The 18,933-nt window shown below is 37.2% G+C and overlaps 1 protein-coding gene across 1 annotated transcript in view; it reads left to right on the plus strand.

Moving 5' to 3' along the window:
* Window positions 1-18,933, plus strand: part of USP32 (ubiquitin specific peptidase 32) — a 213,830-nt gene that overhangs the window by 129,876 nt on the left and 65,021 nt on the right. The window contains exons 10-11 of the mRNA XM_017539840.2: window positions 5,842-5,925; window positions 8,913-8,974. Of these exons, the coding sequence (XP_017395329.2) occupies window positions 5,842-5,925; window positions 8,913-8,974 (146 nt within the window). The remainder of the gene's footprint in view (window positions 1-5,841; window positions 5,926-8,912; window positions 8,975-18,933) is intronic.

Consider the following 18,933-nt stretch of genomic DNA (forward strand, 5'->3'; position numbering starts at 1 on the left):
AAAAAAAAAAAAAAAAAAAAGAAGTTTAGAATAAATAAAGAACATTAATTTTGTTTTTCTTTCTTCAGTCACAATTTCAGAAGAAATTGTCATGACCCTATTAACTGACTCTTATTAGAAACAAATAATAGAAATGAGTTTCAGGGTAGAGCTTTGACAATTCAGTTCCCTTTGTCCTCTCTCGGCCAGAAACTAAAGTATCGACTTCTATTTGATGTGTATGAGAACAAAAACTGGGAAAAATTTCTGTTAGAAAATTCCTTATGTAGAAATAAAATTTTGAACACCTTTTATTCTGAGTGTTTCATAAGTATGCAGGTATTTTTGCTGTCAGCTTTTTGTAAGGCAGAGTTTCTACTTCTTGCTCTGCTGTGAACATTAAACAAGATCATTTAGTGTAACCATGATAATCAAATAGTGATAGTAGGCTGGTCACGGTGGCTCATGCCTGTAATCCCAGTAATCCCAGCACTTTGGGAGGCCAAGGTACGTGGATTACCTGAGGTCAGGAGTTCAAGACCAGCTTGGCTAACATGGCAAAACCATGTTTCTAATAAAAATACAAAAATTAGCCAGATGTGATGGCACACATCTGTAATCCCAGCTACTGGGAGGCTGAGGCAAGAGAATCACTTGAGCCTGGCAGGTAGAGGCTACAGTGAGCCAAGATCATGTCACTGCACTCCAGCCTGGTCAACCGAGTGAGACTCTATCTCAAAAAAAAAAAAAAAAAGTGACAGTTTAGGATAGAACTTGGATTTTTTTAACCAAGCCTGTTAATCATATTCACTGGTGACTAGATTGTACCAATATTACTTATTCTTTTTCTGACTGCCATATCTTCTCTACCTTATCTAATTCATCTATTGACTATTTGATGATATTCTAGTGGCTCAAGAGATATAGATGTTACCCTTGGAGAGTTTGTAGTCTACACGTAAAGATAGACAAGTGTGATAAGGGCTATGTTAGAAGTTGAGGCTGGGCATGGTGGCTCTCATCTGTAATCCCAGCACTTTGGAAGGCTGAGGCAGGAGGATCACTTGAGCCCAGGAGTTCTCAGCCAGCCTGGGCAACATAACACGACCCTATCTCTACCAAAAAAAAAAAAAAAATTTAGCCAGGCACAGTAGCACTTGCTTACAGTTCCAGCTATAAAGGATGCTGAGGCAGGAGGATCATTTGAGCCTAGGAGGTCAAGGCTGCAGTGAGCCATGATTACACCACTGCACTGAGTGACAGAGTGAGACCTTGTCTCAAAAAAAAAAAAAAGTTTAGCACAGGGTATCATGGTGGGAATGATAGAAAAGGAACCATGTAAATGGAGCTTTGAAAGTCCAGAAGATTTCTGCTGGGATACAACACTTTAATAATTAGTTAATTGTGGTTAACAGAAGTAAAAAGTTGAAAGGCGAGTCCTAAAAGAGGTAACAACTAGGGGTAGAATAGAAGACATTATTACTTTATAGGACTGTACAGTAAAACATCCTGTATAGTCCTAGAACTGCAATGACAGATTCATATGGTGGAGGATGTGGACCTAGATCGGGGCCATATCTTGAAGGGCCTTGAGTACAAAACTCAGGAGTTGAACTGTATACCAAACTATGGAGAAATCTCCAAAAATTTAAGTAGAGCAGAGCAAGTGATCAGCTGACACTGTTTTGAAAATCAAGGCCACATTTAAATGGAGGACATTTACAAATAAGTCATATAGGCTGAGCACGGTGGCTCACGCCTGTAGTCCCAGCACTTTGGGAGGCCAAGGTGGGTGGATCACCTGAAGTCAGGAATTTGAGACCAGCCTGGCAAACATGGCAAAACCCTGTATTTACTAAAAATACAAAAATTAGCCAGGTGTGGTGGCAGGCGCCTGTAATTCCAGCTACTCGGGTGGCTGAGGCAGGAGAATCACTTGAACCTGGGAGGCGGAGGTTGCAGTGAGCTAAGATAGTACCATTGCATTCCAGCCAGTGTTTTTTATTCTGTGGGAAGGACCTAGATACTCGAGAATACAAATCTATGAGGAATAATAAGTTGATTAATGTTGACTTGCCCAATCCAGATTCACCTACTACCGTAAGTGTGAATTCAAACCCTTTCTTCACAAATTTCTTGTATACTTGATTTGGGAGATTGGCAGATCTTACATAGCCTTCGAGGTTCTTCTGTTGCCATGTTGCTAGTGTTGATGTTCCTCTCTCCACAGCAACAGCTATCCCACTGGACAATTTAGGCATTCCAGCTAACCTAACATGTATATCTTTGGGATATGGGAGAAAACTGGAGTACCTATAAAAAATCCATGCAGACGTGAAAAGAATATGCAAACTCCACACAGACAGTGACCCCAGCTGGGAATCCATTTTTTTTTTCTCATCAACATTATAACAAAATGATGTTGCATGAAACATGATTCAGGGACCTCTGTTGTACTGATTTGGGTGGGGAAAAAAGACAAAAACAGAAACCTCTTCATAGCATTTCCTTTATTATAAGTGAACAGGACAATTTTTGAAAAGTGATCATGATAAAGATTCTGTGATTCAGTGTTAGTCATAATCTAGTGATTTGCCTACCCCTCCCTGCTTTCTACTTTTCAAATGTGAACTTGTTTGAAAAAAACAAAAATGAGTTTTTGTTTTTCTTCCTTTCCCTTTAGCTTATTTCTCTACCTGTATTTGGAGGATTTTCTTTATTTTCTTTTTTTTCCCAAAGAGATGGCATCTTGCTATATTGCCCAGGCTGGACTTATGCTCCTGGGCTGAAGTGATCCTCTTACCTCAGCCTCTGGAGTAGCTGGGACTACAGGACATGCCATCATGCCCAGCGATTTTCTTAACTGTTAAATCCCTCACATGTCTGTCATTTGATTATAAGACCGTTGATCTATACACTTCAGCGATTCTGCAAGTCAACATTTTTTCTCTTTAGAAAACAATGTGAATATATATATTTTCCTTGTTAATAGTGCAGACTGCCACCAATATATTTGAGACATAAAAGGAAGAGAGGACAAATAATGTTACTAGAACATCTTTATTGATTTAGTTATCTAACTCTTTTAAAGAAAATGGGCCGGGCGCGGTGGCTCACGCCTGTAATCCCCGCACTTTGGGAGGCCGAGGCAGGTGGATCACGAGGTCAAGAGATCGAGACCATCCTGGTCAACATGGTGAAACCCCGTCTCCACTAAAAATACAAAAATTAGCTGGGCATGGTGGTGTGTGCCTGTAATCCCAGCTACTCAGGAGGCTGAGGCAGGAGAATTGCCTGAACCCAGGAGGCGGAGGTTGCGGTGAGCCAAGATCACACCATTGCACTCCAGCCTGGGTAACAAGAGTGAAACTCCGTCTCAAAAAAAAAAAGAAAAAAAAGAAAATGGACAATATTTCTTACTATGTTGATAAAATTCACTTATATTTAGTGAATTTTACCAACTATATATGATTAAACCATATATGTTGCATTACCACAAATTGTAAAATTTTGCTATTGAATGCATTTAGGGAAACATGCAAGAATGAACTTGAACTAGTTTACCTTCTGTATTATAGGGAAGTTAGGAAAGTAAAGAGGAAGAAATTGCTTTTCTGTTTTAGTCAACATTTAGATCAGTGTTAACATATCTGAACAAAAGTCATATCAAGAAGGCCAATAATTATAACCAGGTTGATTTAAAATCTTTTGTATCATATGTAATGAAAAGAGAATATGTCAGTATCATTAAATAATAAAAGCTAAAAACATACATATGTTGAACACATAAAGTAACAATGGTTATATTTTTGAGTGATAAGAAAAATATATGTATGGCCATGCGAGGTGGCTCACACCTGTAATCCCAGCACTTTGAGAGGCCGAGGCAGGTAGATCACAAGGTCAGGAGTTCAAGACTCCTGACCTGTAATCCCAGCTACTCATAACCTTATTCAGCCTGGCCAATGGTGAAACCCTGTCTCTACTAAACATACAAAAAAATTAACTGGGCATGGTGGTGGATGCCTGTATTCCCATCTACTCAGGAGGCTGAGGCAGTGAATTACTTGAACCCAGGAGGCAGAGGTTGCTGTGAGCTGAGATCGTGCCACTGCACTCCAGCCTGGACGACAGGGCGAAACTGCATCTCAAAAAAAAAAAAAAGAAAAGAAAAATATATGTATATGTAATTTTTGGTACACATTGACATGACATAAATGTTGCTTTACTCAATTTATAAAAGTAATATTATATTGTAATTTGGGGAAATATAATGTAGGTACTCATCTTGATATATATATTAAGCTTCTTCAAATATTTAAGAATTCTGTTAGTGTTGCCAGATATTTCTAAGATCTTAGAAAATTGTTTGGATGAAAGAGCATGATACAGAGTCTGCTTTTGTTTTGTTTTGTTTTGAGACAGAGCCTTGCTGTGTCACCAGGCATCAGGCTGGAGTGCAGTGGTGTGATCTCAGCTTACTGTAACCTCTGCCTCCCGGGTTCAAGCAATTCTCCTACCTCAGCCTCCTGATTAGCTGGGACTACAGGCACACGCCTCCACGCCCAGCTAATTTTTTTTAAATATATATTTTTAGTAGAGACGGGGTTTCACCATGTTGGCCAGGATGGTCTCGATCTCTTGACCTCGTGATCCACCCGCCTCGGCCTCCTAAAGTGTTGGGATTACAGGAGTGAGCCACCGAGCCCAGCCAAGAATCTGCTTTTTCTTTTCAAGATTAATAAATAGTGACCAGGTGTGGTGACTCACACCTATTATCCCAGCACTTTGGGAAGCTGAGGCTGGAGGATTGCTTTTGGCCAGGAGTTTGAGACCAGCCTGGCCAACATAGTGAGACTCTGTCTCTACAAAAAAATTGGAAAAACTTAGCTGGTTGTAATGATGTGCACTGGCAGTCCCAGCTCCTAAGTGAGGCTAAGATAGGAGGAGCCCAGGAGTTTGGAGCTGCAGTGAGCCATGATCTGTGCCCCAACCTGGGCGACAGAATGAGACTCCCAACTCAAAAACAAAAATTTTTTTTTTGTCTGGGCACAGTAGCTAGGTATGGTGGCATAGTCCCAGCTACTTAGGAGGCTGAGGTGGGAGGATTGCTTGCACCTGGGAGGTCAAGGCTGCATTGATCCATGATTGTGCCACTACATTCCAGCCTGGGCAATTGAGCCAGATCTTGTCTCAATTTTTTTTTTTTTTTTTTTGAGATGGAGTTTCGCTCTTGTCACGCAAGCTGTAGTGCAATGGTGCAATCTTGGCCCACTGCAACCTCCACCTCCTGGGTTCAAGTGATTCTCCTGCCTCAGCCTACCCAGTAGCTGGGATTACAGGTGCCCGCCACCGCGCCTAGATACATTTTGTATTTTCAGTAGACACAGGCTTTTGCCATGTAGGTCAGGCTGGTCTCAAACTTCTGACCTCAAGTAATACACCTGCCTCAGCCTCCCAAAGTGCTGGGATTATAGGTGTGAGCCACCACGCCAGGCCTCAAATTTTTTTTAGTAAATATTTCATTTTGTTTACCCATGAACTTTTGTGGTTTTTCCATACGTAAGCCTTGAAGCAGATATAATGTAAATTATTTCCCAGGTCTTATTAGAGAAAGATTATCGATGATAATTTGCTTTGCTAACTTGACTGCTTGAACAGAATTACAAATGGCATTTGTATAAGTTTTGTCACTTTTTAATTTATACTAGCTGGCTTACTTTCCAAATAAACACATAGCAGCTATTGTAAATTACTGTTTTGCTTTCAGAAACATGACTAATATAAGTTTAATAAATGAGATTTAAGTCATATGCTATTTTTAAAATGAGGATTTTCTTAACATAATTATCTCTGTTTCAGATGGGCCATCTTACTCTGGAAGACTATCAGATCTGGAGTGTGAAAAATGTTCTTGCCAATGAATTTTTGAACCTCCTTTTCCAGGTATGTTTAAGGTAAATGACAACCACATAGGGTAGTAGTACCAGTATTTCTACATCTTTTTCATCATATAGTAGCCAGAGTTGTTGTATCTAGGCTGCAAAACCAAATATTATTAAAAGACAGAACTATACATTACCCATCTGAAAGATGGGTGCTTGCTGAAGTTTCTCAAAATCGTCGCAGAAAGTGGGATGTAGATATAACTCATTATAGAGCAGTACATAGGCATTTAGAGAAGAATATAAATTGCAAAAACCATCATAATTTGCTAGTTTCTTCATTATTGTCTTTTTTAAAGGCCTTCCGTGTAATAAGACTGACCAGAAGTATTTTTTTAAAATAAATAAATAAATGGCCTTTCTAGTAAAGACAGTATGCACAGAAAGATGAATCATAAGGAGGTAACTTTTCTCTCTTTCTTCTTCTTTTTTTTTTTTTTTTTTTTTTAGACAACGTCTCGCTCTGTTGTGCAGGCTAGAGTGCTGTGGCACAAGCATGGCTCACTGTAGCCCTGACTTCTCAGGCTCAGGTGATTCACTTCCCAAGTAGCTGGGACTACAGGCATGTGCCACCATGCCTGGCTAATTTTTGTATTTTTTGTAGAGACAGCTCTTGCTGTGTTGCCCAGGCTGGTACTGAATTCCTGGGCTCAAGCAGGTCTCCTGTCTCAGCCTTCCAAAGTGCTGGGATTACAGGAGTGAACCATCACACCCAGCCCAAGTTTTTCAAAGTACACAGTCTCTCTGGTTAATAGAACATTAAAGGTATGAGGCTGTTTCCTAATTTTATGCTTTAGAAGGTCCAAGAAACATTAAAGTGGGAAGGAAAGCTACCAGAAGTGAACACTAAGTCATAGAGCTTGACAGATTTTTAACTATTGTCCTAGTTAAAGTCTCCTGCTCTGATTTTTAAAGGTAATTCATATTTTCCCATTTTTATAGTTATTCATAAATATTTAAGTTGATTTAATAGTGGTTATTTTAGTTTCTTCTTATTTTATTTTCCTTTCTTTATAAAAGCAACCCCTGTGAAGGTCAGAATGGTTTAGTAAGTTTATGTGTGTCATGATCTACCATGTTAAATAAAGAATAACTTGTCTGCAACACAGCTATGTTGGAATGAATGGAAATTGGTCTCTTCTTGAGAGCTAATGACTAAGTTTTATGTATTTAAAACATATAAAACCTGATAAGCCTGTATTATCCATTTAAATCGTTTGCTTTATTACAAGTTCTAATTTTAGCATAGATTCAAGTTGATGGCTTTATAAAATACATGTGAAAATAATATAAATCACTACTATAAACACAACAGTAGTAAATGGGTCAACTATTATTATCTATTTATTCATTTTGATATAGAGCCTTGCTCTGTCGCCCAGGCTGGAGTGCTGTGGCGCGATCTGGGCTTATTGCAACCTCTGTCTCCCTGCCTCAGCCTCCAGGGTAGCTGGTATTACAGGCACGTGCTACCACGCCCAGCTAATTTTTGTATTTTTAGTAGAGGTGGGGTTTCACCACGTTGGCCAGGCTGGTCTTCAACTCCTGACCTCAAGTGATCCACCCGCCTCAGCCTCCCAAAGTGCTAGGATTACAGTTGTGAGCCACTGTGCCTGGCCTGGTCAACTATTTTTATCTCTTTTTTTTGTTTTTGTTTTTGTTTTTTTGAGACAGAGTTTCACTTTTGTTACCCAGGCTGGAGTGCAATGGCACGATCTCGGCTCACCGCAACCTCCGCCTCCTGGGTTCAGGCAGTTCTGCTGCCTCAGCCTCCTTAGTAGCTGGGATTACAGGCACGCGCCACCATGCCCAGCTAATTTTTTGTAGTTTTAGTAGAGACAGGGTTTCACCATGTTGACCAGGATGGTCTCGATCTCTTGACCTCGTGATCCACCCGCCTCGGCCTCCCAAAGTGCTAGGATTACAGGCGTGAGCCACCGCACCCGGCCTTTTTATCTCATTTAAAATAATATCTTCAATAGTGAGTTCTGTAGGCTTTTAAAAATTATTATTATTAAACTATTGTTACTTTTTAAAGTAAGAATCTCATATTCAGTGTACAAACTTTTTGTATGAACAGTACACAAACATATTCAATGTACTGCTCGTGTACAGTTTACAGTTCATGTACTGTTCATACACAGACATATTCAATGTACTCTTGTATTCAGTGTATGAACATTTTGGTCACTTAAGTTTGCGTCTGAGTCATCTTGTAGCTCTCACAGAGTATAGCATTTTGACTTTTGGTATTGCCTTTCATATTTTGTCATTCTTATCAAGGACTTGGAGTGGCACTATTTTTGTGACTCTAACTTATGAATAAATATATACTTTAGATTTGCTTATGTGTATGTTTCCAACATTTTATACTGAAAAGCTGAACTTTTTTTTTTTTTTTTTTTTTTTTTTTCAGGAAACACCCATAATCTACTCAACACTTAAATTTTATTAGATTTTACTATATGTGCTTTGTCACATTTTCGGTTATGCTCATATGTGCAATTAATATATGAGTAAGCAGGCAGTTAATGCTAAATTGTTTTTATTTTCTGTGTTTTAAAATTGATAGAATCAGCTTGTTAGATTAGTGATACAATATTGAATTATGCTTTTATTTGCCAAAATCTCACACATGGCTGAGTGCTTTGGTTATTTAAAATCTAGCATATGCAAATGTCAGTAGAATTATTCTGAAATCTATTCCTGAGGTAGTATCTTCTCCTTTCCCTTTTTCTTCCTTCCCTTTCTCTTCCCTTCTTACCTAGTGATTTGAAAGTTAGCCTCCATTGGAATGGCTTGTTTAAAAAAAGCAAACAAAACCCCAAAACCACGAGGCTAAAGTTAAAATTTGCTCAAGTGAATCATTGATAATTCATGAGTTGAAAGCTGTTGCTAATTCAGTTTCCCATTTAGAAAGTGGGTCTCATGCAGAGAATGTGAAATATTATGTAGTTAATAAATTTTGATTTACCATTTTTTCCCTAGGTGTGTCACATAGTTTTGGGGCTAAGACCAGCTACTCCAGAAGAAGAAGGACAAATTATTAGGTAAATTTGTAGTTTCAATCTGTGTATTTTCATTATATAGTTAAAATTTCAAATACTTGAGTTATATTGGTTACTGAGGAACAGCATGTCCCATTTTAATGTAATCATTAACTAGTTCTCAAAAATAGTTACATATTGAAATTTTTTTTGTTAAAGTACCTTCCTAAGTAAGAGAAGTCCCTTATCTTCTCTAGTATCTAGGAAGGTACTTTAACAAAAATATTTCAATATGTAGCAATTTTTGATACTGTAGATTAAGAAATCAAATTCTATTTAACATTAAAATTGCACTAAATACTAAATTTGATTTTTTAAAATAAGATAAAAGGTAGCCAGTTTTCTTTAGTACAAAAATACTTTATTGTTGGAAAAATTGGAAAACAGAGCTAAACAAAAAGAAGCAAAGAAAGATTTTATAGATAATTGCTGTAGACATTTCTAATATTCATATAAACATATGCCCACAATGATATGTGTAAAATTTATATGAAAATGAGAATATTCTGAAATACCTATTTTATTCCCTGCTCCTGTTTTCACTCTAGATCATATAAAATAATGCTTTTATATATTAGAATAAAGCCTTCTTTGAATATAATTTTAAATAATTGGCCAGCAGCCCTGTTTATCCTCTATTATTCTTTTTAATATAAGCGTATTGAACCAATTTTGTTAAGAAAGTCTCTATGTCTTGGCTTAAGGATAAATTATTTAACATTAAATATTCTGGTTATATTTAAAAAACAAAGGTATGCATATTTTATAGCCACATATCCATTTTTAATAACTTGAGTGTCTTTCATTGTTTTGTGGTATTGCTATTATGCTGCCCATTTGTGTAGATAGTTTCAGAAATAGGACTGAATTTCTAGTAAACTTTGCTTTTGAAATAAACTCTCATGAGGTACCTTGTCACTTGACTTTTTCTTAAAAGTATTGTGCATACAAACTTTTCAGTAGTTTCTTCTAGCTTGGGTTTCTGGATAGACAGGAGTTTACTGAAATAGAGTTGTCTGGAATACCTGATAACAGGATTACATATTCAGCATTTAAACAGGACATGGCAATTAAGATATCGATTAAAGTAGTAGATATATTTTCCAAGTTTGTAAATGACAAGTTTTAAAAATGGTTCTTTCTTTTTTTTTTTTTTTGTAAGTGAAAGCAAGTTTATTAAGAAAGTAAAGGGGCCAGGTATAGTGGCTCATGCCTGTAATCCCAGCATTCTGGGAAGCCAAGGCAGGTGGATTGTTTGAGCTCAGGAGTTCAAGAACAGCCTAGGCGATATGGTGAGACTCTGTCTCTACAAAAAATACAAAAATTATCCAGGCCTGGTGGTGCACACCTGTGGTCCCAGCTACTCGGGAGGCTGAGGTGGGAGGATTGCTTGAGGTCAAGGCTTCAGTGAACCAAGATTATGCCACTGGATTCCAGCCTGGGTGACAGTATGAGACTGCCACAAAAAGACAAACAAAAACAAACAAACAAACAAATAAATAAATAAAGGAATAAATTTGTGGCCACTCCACGTGCAAAGCAGCGTGGTTATTTCTTAAAGAAGATTAAGCAAAATCTATTTTTTTTTTTTAATGTTGCTTTCTTAAAACTCTAGTCTTACGTAGTTTTTGTTTTTTTGGTTTTTTTGTCTTGGCTTTTTTGAGATGAGGTCTCCCTGTATTGCCCAGGCTGGTCTTGAACTCTTAAGTTCAAAAGATCCTTCCACCTCAGCCTCTTGAATAGGTGGGATTACGGGTGTACACCACTGTGCCCAACTTTCATGTAGTTTTAAAAATACTCATACTCAGAAGACTCTCTTCATATTCTTGACTATATTGTCTTGATTGTCTCTGGTTTTTAGCTATTATAAGATTTTAAAATATATTGACATGTAGAAATGAGATATTGTAAGGACATACGTATAGGCTTTTGTGTGGCTATAGTGGCTAATATTTTTTCTTGCAATATTACAATCTAATTTGCTATAGTAATATATTCTGAAGTAAATATCACGTAGCATAGTTAGAAAGAATGCTGTGTAACCTGTATTTACATTTATTGGCTTATTTTGTAACCACTCATAGCATCCCTATTTTTAAAAATAAGGTTATATTTTCATAGAAATTTATTCTTTGCAAAATACATGTAGTTACATTATCTCATCTGGTCCTTAGAATAACTGCATGAAATTAGTGTCTCTCATTTTGTAAAAGGAAACTGAGATTTACAGAAGTTGAGGAATTTACCTAAAATTACATGGGACTGGCAGAATCAACTCTAGGACATCTTTCATTGAAAACATCAATAATCTGCTTTTTGTTTTTTGTATTTTTTAATAAGTCTGGATTTAAAATTGTTGGTTCCAAATTCGTTTATTTCATCTATGGGTTTTGTTTAGTATTCGTTTTTAGTTTTATTTTGTTTTGCCTCTGTTTTTACTTATAAAAGTTCATTTGGCTGTGTGTGTGTGTGTTATTTTTTTAAGACAACGGAGTTTTGTTCTTGTTGCCCAGGCTGGAGTGCAATGGCACAACCTTGGCTCACAATAACCTCCGCCTCCCAGGTTCAGGCGATTCTGCCTCAACCTCCTATGTAGCTGGGATTACAGGCATGCACCACCATGCCCAGCTAATTTTGTATTTTTAATGGAGATGGAATTTCTCCATGTTGGTCAGGCTGGTCCCGAATTCCAACCTCAGGTGATCCGCTTGCCTTGGCCTCCCAAAGTGCTGGGATTACAGGTGTGAGCTACTGCGCCTGGCTGGCTGTGATAATTTTTAAAGGATTATTCAGGTTGGTTCCTATGCAATGAGGCAAAACAAATATTTGTCTCTAACTTACAGTCAGTATGTTTTAAAAAAATAAGTATCATGATTTCTGGAATATCGGAGTGAAGATCTTAGCAAATCCTTTTCCCAAAAAGTACTTATGAAACTGGACAAAATGGTCAAACAACCATTTCAGGGCTCTGGAAACTGAACCAAATATATGTAAGAAATTGAGAAGCATTTATTCAAGAACTACTAATCCTTGGTGAGAGTAATGGAAATGTGTGGTAATTTAACCAAGAACAGCTTTCGTTTCCTCCCATCTAGCAAGTCTGCCTGATAGTTCTACCAGGCCAAGTCAGAATGAGCTGACATTCTGATTCATGATTTGAAGGAGAGCAGGAATAAATGCCTATCCAATGATGTTATAAAATAAACACATACCCTCATGGCGGTAAATAATGAGGGAAAACTGACATCACCCCCTTGGGAATAGGATACTGGTTACGGGAAGCAGCAGACTAACAACAGACCAGTCAGAATTTTAACAGGGAACAGGATCACCATAGTGAGCATTAATAAGCTTTCCCATGTCCCCATGATCTTTTAGACTGCTTGTACAAGGCCATACACAACTCAGGAGAAACCAACGTGGGCCTTAGCACTTTATTCTTCCCTTTTTGAAGGTAAAGCCTTGCATATGCAGAAAGTAGAAGCCCCGGCTTGTAACCTGCCCAAACCTTAAATGCATTCCCCAAACCATGCACAGATCCATCAGAAAAAGGGTGCAGGTGTTACTGGCTCAGTGTGTTTCAGCAACCTCTCAACAGTCATTGGCTGGCCAGTAAGTTAGGCTCACCCTAAGAAAGCCAAGCTTAAAAATAAAAACAGAGGTAATAAAAAAGAAAACCAAGAGCTGCAAGATAATGTACGGGGAGATAAACTCTACAGAATTGTTCCAGGAAGTCATAAAACAAAACAAAACACATGGGGGTTCAGAATCCAGAGTTGCTAATATAAAGTATCAAATTTGTTCGGTTTTCAACAAGAAAAAGTTATGAGACATGGAATAAAACAGGAAAGTGTGACCCGTATTCAAGGACAAAACAAACAATAGGAGAAACTGTCTCAGAGGTAGCACCAGATGTTCTGCTTAGCATACAGACTTCAATGCAGCTATTATAAATGTTTTCAAAGAGCTAAACGAAGCTGTGTTTAAAGAATTAGAGAAAAGTATGATATCAGTGACTTGTCCAAACAGAAAATAGCAATAAAGGGAGAGAAATTTTAAAACAGAATCAAATAGAAATTCTAGCATATTTGAGCTGATGGAGAAATATTCAGCAAAACAGAATATGGATCAATATAGATTATTTCATCAGAAAGAGAGAAAGAAGACCAAATAAATGAACAGAGCTTCACAGAAGATGGAACACCATCAGGTCTACCAAAATATGCATAATGGAAGTCTCAGAAGGAAAGAAAGCAACAGAAAAAAGTTTGACAAGATAATGTCTGAAAAGTTCTAAAATTTCTTGAAAATTATTAATCTTAAAAGCTTAATGAACTCCATGTGGGTTAAAGACAAAAAGATCCACGCCTAGACATATCATTGTAAAAGTGTTGAAAACTAAAAACAAAGGAAGATTTTGAAAGCCACAGGAGCAAAAAGACTCATCATGTAGAAGAGAACCACAATGTGATAAACAGCTGACTTTTTGAAACGATAGAGCTCAGTGTGCAGTGGTATGAGAAAGTGATATAAGGAAAAAATAAATAAAAACTGTCAACCCAGAATTCTTTATCTAGCAGAAGTATAATTCATAAATAAAGGTGAATTACTAGCTGACTTCAAAATATACTACAAAGCTATAGTAACCAAAACAGTATGGCACTGACATAAGAACAGACACATAAACCAGTAGAACAGAACAGAGAACCCAGAAATAAATCCACACATTTACAACCAACTTGTTTTTGACAAAGATGTCAAGAGCATACAATAGGGAAAGGACAATATCTTGAATAAATGGTACTGGAAAAGTTGGATATCCATATGTAGAAGAATGAAACCAGACCTCAATTTCTTACCATACACAAAAATCAAATCAAAGTGGATTAAAGAGGGCAGGTGAGGTGGCTCATGCCTGTAATTCCACCACTTTGGGAGGCCGAGGTGGGCAGATCACCCAAGGCCAGGAGTTCGAGACCAGCCTGGCCAACATGGTAAAACCCTGCCTGTACTAAAAGTACAAAACTAGCTGGGCATGGTGGCAGGCATCTGTAATCCCAGCTACTCAGGAGGCTGAGGTGGGAGAATCACTTGAACCTGGGAGGCCAAGATTGCCCCACTGCACCCCAGCCTGGCTAACAGAAGGAGACTCCATCTCAAAAAAAATAAAAATGGATTCAAAGACTTAACTCTAAGGCCTAAACTACTAGACAATATTGAAGAAATTCTGTAGGACATTTGTCTGAGTGGTATGACACTGTATAATACCTCAAAAGCATAGGCAGCCAAAGGAAAAATGGACAAATGGGATTTCATCAAGTTAAAAAGCTTCACAGCAAAAGAAACAATAAACAGAATGAAGAGACAACCAACAGAATAGGAGAAAATATTTGTAAACTACTCATCTATCAAGGTTTTAATAACCAGAATATATAAGGGCCTCAACTCAATAACAAAAAAACAAATAATCCAATTTAAAAATGGGCAAGTGATCTGAATAGATGTCACTCAGAAAAAGACATACAAATGGCCAGTAGGTAAATGAAAAAATGCTCAACATCACTATTCACAGTCAAAATATCAAAACCACAAATGAAATATCTTATCCCAGTTGAAATGGCTGTTATAAAAAAGACAAAGAATAACAGATTCTGATGAGGATGTAGAGAAAGGGGAGTGCTAGTATACTATTGATGGGAATGAAAACAGTATGGAGGTGCCCCAATAAATCAAAAATAGATCTACCATATTATTCAGTGATCCCACTGCTGGGTATATATTCAGAAGAAAGGAAATCAGTAAAGCAAAGAGCTACATTCCTGTGTTTACTGCAGCACTACTTAAAATAGCCAAGATACAGAATCAACTTAAGTGTCCCTCAGTCAATAAATGGGTAGAGAAAAAATATATATACAATGAAATGTTATTCAGCCATAAAAAAGAATGAAATCCTGTCATTTGTAACAACATGTATAAAACTGGACCTCATTATGTTAAGTGAAATATGCCAAGCATAGAAAGACAAATATCACGTCTTCTTACTTTTTAAGTGGGAGCTAAAAAAGTTGACCTCGTAGAAGTAGAGAGTATTATGATCATTACTAGTGGCTGGGAAGGGCAGGAAGGATGATATTGAAGACAGGTTAGTTAATGACTTTAATAATTAGTTGGATAGAGTGAATGACTTCTAGTGTTCAGTAGCACAGTAGGGTTACTACAGTTAACCATAATTTATTGTATATTTCAAATTAACTAGAAGATTCTGAATATTCCCAACACAAAAAAATGATAAATATTTGAGGTGATGAATATCCTAATTACCCTATTTGATCATACACATTGTATGCATATGTTAGAATATCACATGTACCCCATAAATATATACTATTCTTACATATAAATAAATTTTTTTTTACTAGAAAGAAACATTTTTAAAGTTTTTTTTAATGTAAATTAAGAAAGAAGAGAAATGAAGGTAAATAAAAGACTAAAAAAGAAAAAAATGAAGGTAACCTAAAGATATTCTTATATGAACACTGAGAATTTATTAACAGGAAATCTGTATTTAAATATTAAAGGAAGTTCCTAAAGTTGAAAAGAAGTGAGACCAGAGAGGGTAATTAACATCCACGTGAAGAAATAAAGAGGCTCTCTTCCTTGGCGCTGCCTATGGAAGTGGCAGCCATCTCCTACTCAGCATCATAGCTACTCTCAGACCCCTCGTGAAGCCCAAGATCATCAAAAAGAGAACCAAGAAGTTCATCCAGCACTAGTTAGACTGATATGTCAAGACTAAGTATAACTGGCAGAAACTCAGAAGTACTGACAACAGTTTGTAGAAGATTCAGCAACAAAAAAACAAAGCACATGCTGCCCAGTGGCTTCCAGAAGTTCCTGGTCCACAATGTCAGGGAGCCAGAAGTGCTGCTGATGTGCAACAAATGTGCTGAGATTGTGCACAGTGTTTCCTCCAATAACTGCAAAGACATTGTGGAAAGAGCAGTCCAGCTGGCCGTTAGAGTCACCAATCCCAACACCAGCCTGTGCAGTGAAGAAAATGAATAGACAGCTCATGTGCATATTTTATGTTTAAATAAAACCATAAAAACTGCAAAAAAAAATAAATAGTACCAATAGTAGAAATTACATAGGTAATAATAAAAGGCAGTATAAATATACTATTCTATTATTTTTTACTGGTTATAAGACATTTTATATGACAATAATTATAAAACTATGTTGTTCCCATTACATATAAAGATGTTATGTGAGTGGCAACAGTAACACAAAGGTAAGAGTAGAGGATAGAGCTATATTTGAGCAAAATTTCTGTATTTTACTGGAATAAATCAATATCAATCAAACAAGTAGACTATGTTTGATGGGTGCAATGGCTCATGCCTATAATCCCAGCACTTTGGGAGGTCAAGGCAGGCAGATCACTTGAAGCCAGGAGTTTGAGACCAGCCTGGCCAACATGGCAAAACCCTGTCTCTACTAAAAATACAAAAATTAGCTAGGCGTGGTGGTGTGTGCCTGTAATCCCAGCTACTTGGGAGTCTGAGGCAGGAGAATTGCTTGAACCCAGGAGGCAGTGGTTGCAGTAAGCTGAGATAGTACCACTGCACTCCAGCCTGGGTGATAGAGCAAGACTCCATCTCAAAAATAATAATAATAATAAGGAAAAATAATGTAGACCAATTTAATATCCATATTGTAAACCCTATAGCAATCTCTAAGAAAATGATTCCCCAAAAGTGTTTTATTTGAAAAGGAATTAAAGGCCAGGTGTAGTGGCTTACTCCTGTAATCCCAGCACTTTGGGATGCTGAGGCGGGCAGATTGCCTGAGGTCAGGAGTTTGAGACCAGCTTTGCCAACATGATGAAACCCCATCTGTACTAAACATACAAAAAAAAAAAAAATTAGCCAGGTGTGGTGGCGGGCACCTGTAATACCAGTTACCCGAGAGGCTGAGGCAGGAGAGTTGCTTGAACCCGGGAGGCGGAGGTTGCAGTGAGCCGAGATTGCACCACTGAACTCCAGCCTGGGAGGCAGAGCGAGACCCCGTCTCAAAAAAAAAAAAAAAAAAAAAAAAAAAGAAATTAAAATGTTACCTATTTTAATTCCTAGAAATTAAAATAGGTAACATTTTAATTCCTGGAAAATACCTATTTACCACAAAAGAAAGAAGTAGCGGAATAGAGGAATAAATAGAAAGACTTCATACATAGAAAACAAATAACTAAATGGCAGACATAAATCCACATCTGTAATTACCTTAAATATAAACAGATTGAACAGATAATGAAAAGCCAAAGATTTAGACTGAATTGTTTTTTAAAAATCCAGCTGCTTGAGGTTCAAAGGCACAAATAGGTTGAAAGCAAAAGAATGAAAAAAGATAAAACCATACAAATATAACCATAAGTAAACTGAAATCACTTTACTGTTAGGAAAAAAAAATGGCTTTTAGATTACAGAAGACAAGTTACTGAAGCCAGAGAGACATTTTATTATGATAAATGATGATATATGCACCTGCCAACAGAACCCTCTAGCCAACAGCAACAGAATACATATTCAAATGTGCACAGTGTTGTCTAAGACCATATACTAGCCCAGCAGTTACTTAGCAGACTATGGCTTATTGGCCAACTTTAACCCACTGTCTGATTCTGTACAATCTGCAAGCTAAAAAATGTTTTTGCCTTTTTAAGTGGCTTACAAAAAACCAAAAGGGGATAAATATTTTGTGACACCTTATAATTATGTAAAATTCACATTTCAGTGTGCATTAATAACATTTTACTAGAGTACAATCATGCTCATTCAAAACTTTGGAGAAGGGAAATTCCTCAGTCTAAAAAGTATCTTGAAAAACACACAGCTGACATCATACTTAATGGTAAAACACTGAAGCCTATTCCCATAAGATCAGAAAAGGATGCTTGCTTTTGCCACACTTATCAACATTGTATTAAAGCTTCATGCTGGTTAAATCAGGCAAGAAAAGGAAATAAAAAAGGCATCCAGATTGTAAAGAAAAATAAAACTGTCTATAATTGTAGATAACATAATCCTATGTGTAGAAAACCCTAAAGAATTCACAGAAAAACTGTTAGACTTAATAAAATGAGTTCAGCAATATGACAGGATACAAGATCAGTAACTAAGGAATCAGTTGAATTGCCAAGTACTAGATGGAACAGTTTGAAAGTACAGTTGGAAGGAAGACAACAGCTCCATTCACTATATTGTCAAAAGAAGTCAAACCCTTGGAAACAAATTCAACAAAAGAAGTGCAAGATTTGTGCACTCAAAGATACAAAGTGTTGCTGTCAGAAATTTAAGAAAATCTAAGTAAATGGAGATACATGTCATGTTCATGGATTTGAAAACTTAATGTTGTCAAGATGGCAATTTTCTCAAATTGATCTATGGATTCAGTACACTCCCAATCAAATCCCAGCTTTTTTCTATAAATTGACAAGCTATTCCTAAATTGTATAGGGAAATATAGAGAACTCAGACTAGCCTAAACAACTTCAAAAAAATGACAGAAAATGGAAGACTTAAAACTTTCTAATTTTACAATTTACCTAAGGATACATTAATCAAGTACTGGTATAAGGAGATTCATAGAGCTCAATCAAATGGAATTGACATTTCAAAAGGAAACCCTTGGCCAGGCTTGGTGGGTCATGCCTGTAATCCCAGCACTTCCCGAGGTGGGCGGATGACTGATGTCAGGAGTTTGAGATCAGATCAGCCTGGCCAACATGGCGAAACCCTGTCTCTACTAAAAACAAAAATTAGCCAGTCTTGGTGACACATGACTGTAGTCCCACTACTCCTGAGGCTAAGGCAGAAGAATCACTTAAACCAGGAGGCAGAGGTTGCAGTGAGCTGAGACCACACCACTGCACTCCAGCCTGGGCAACACGGTGAGACTCTGCTTCA

This window comes from Cebus imitator, unplaced genomic scaffold (genome assembly GCF_001604975.1).
Source record: "Cebus imitator isolate Cc_AM_T3 unplaced genomic scaffold, Cebus_imitator-1.0 Scaffold121, whole genome shotgun sequence".
NCBI classification, from domain to species: domain Eukaryota; kingdom Metazoa; phylum Chordata; class Mammalia; order Primates; family Cebidae; genus Cebus; species Cebus imitator.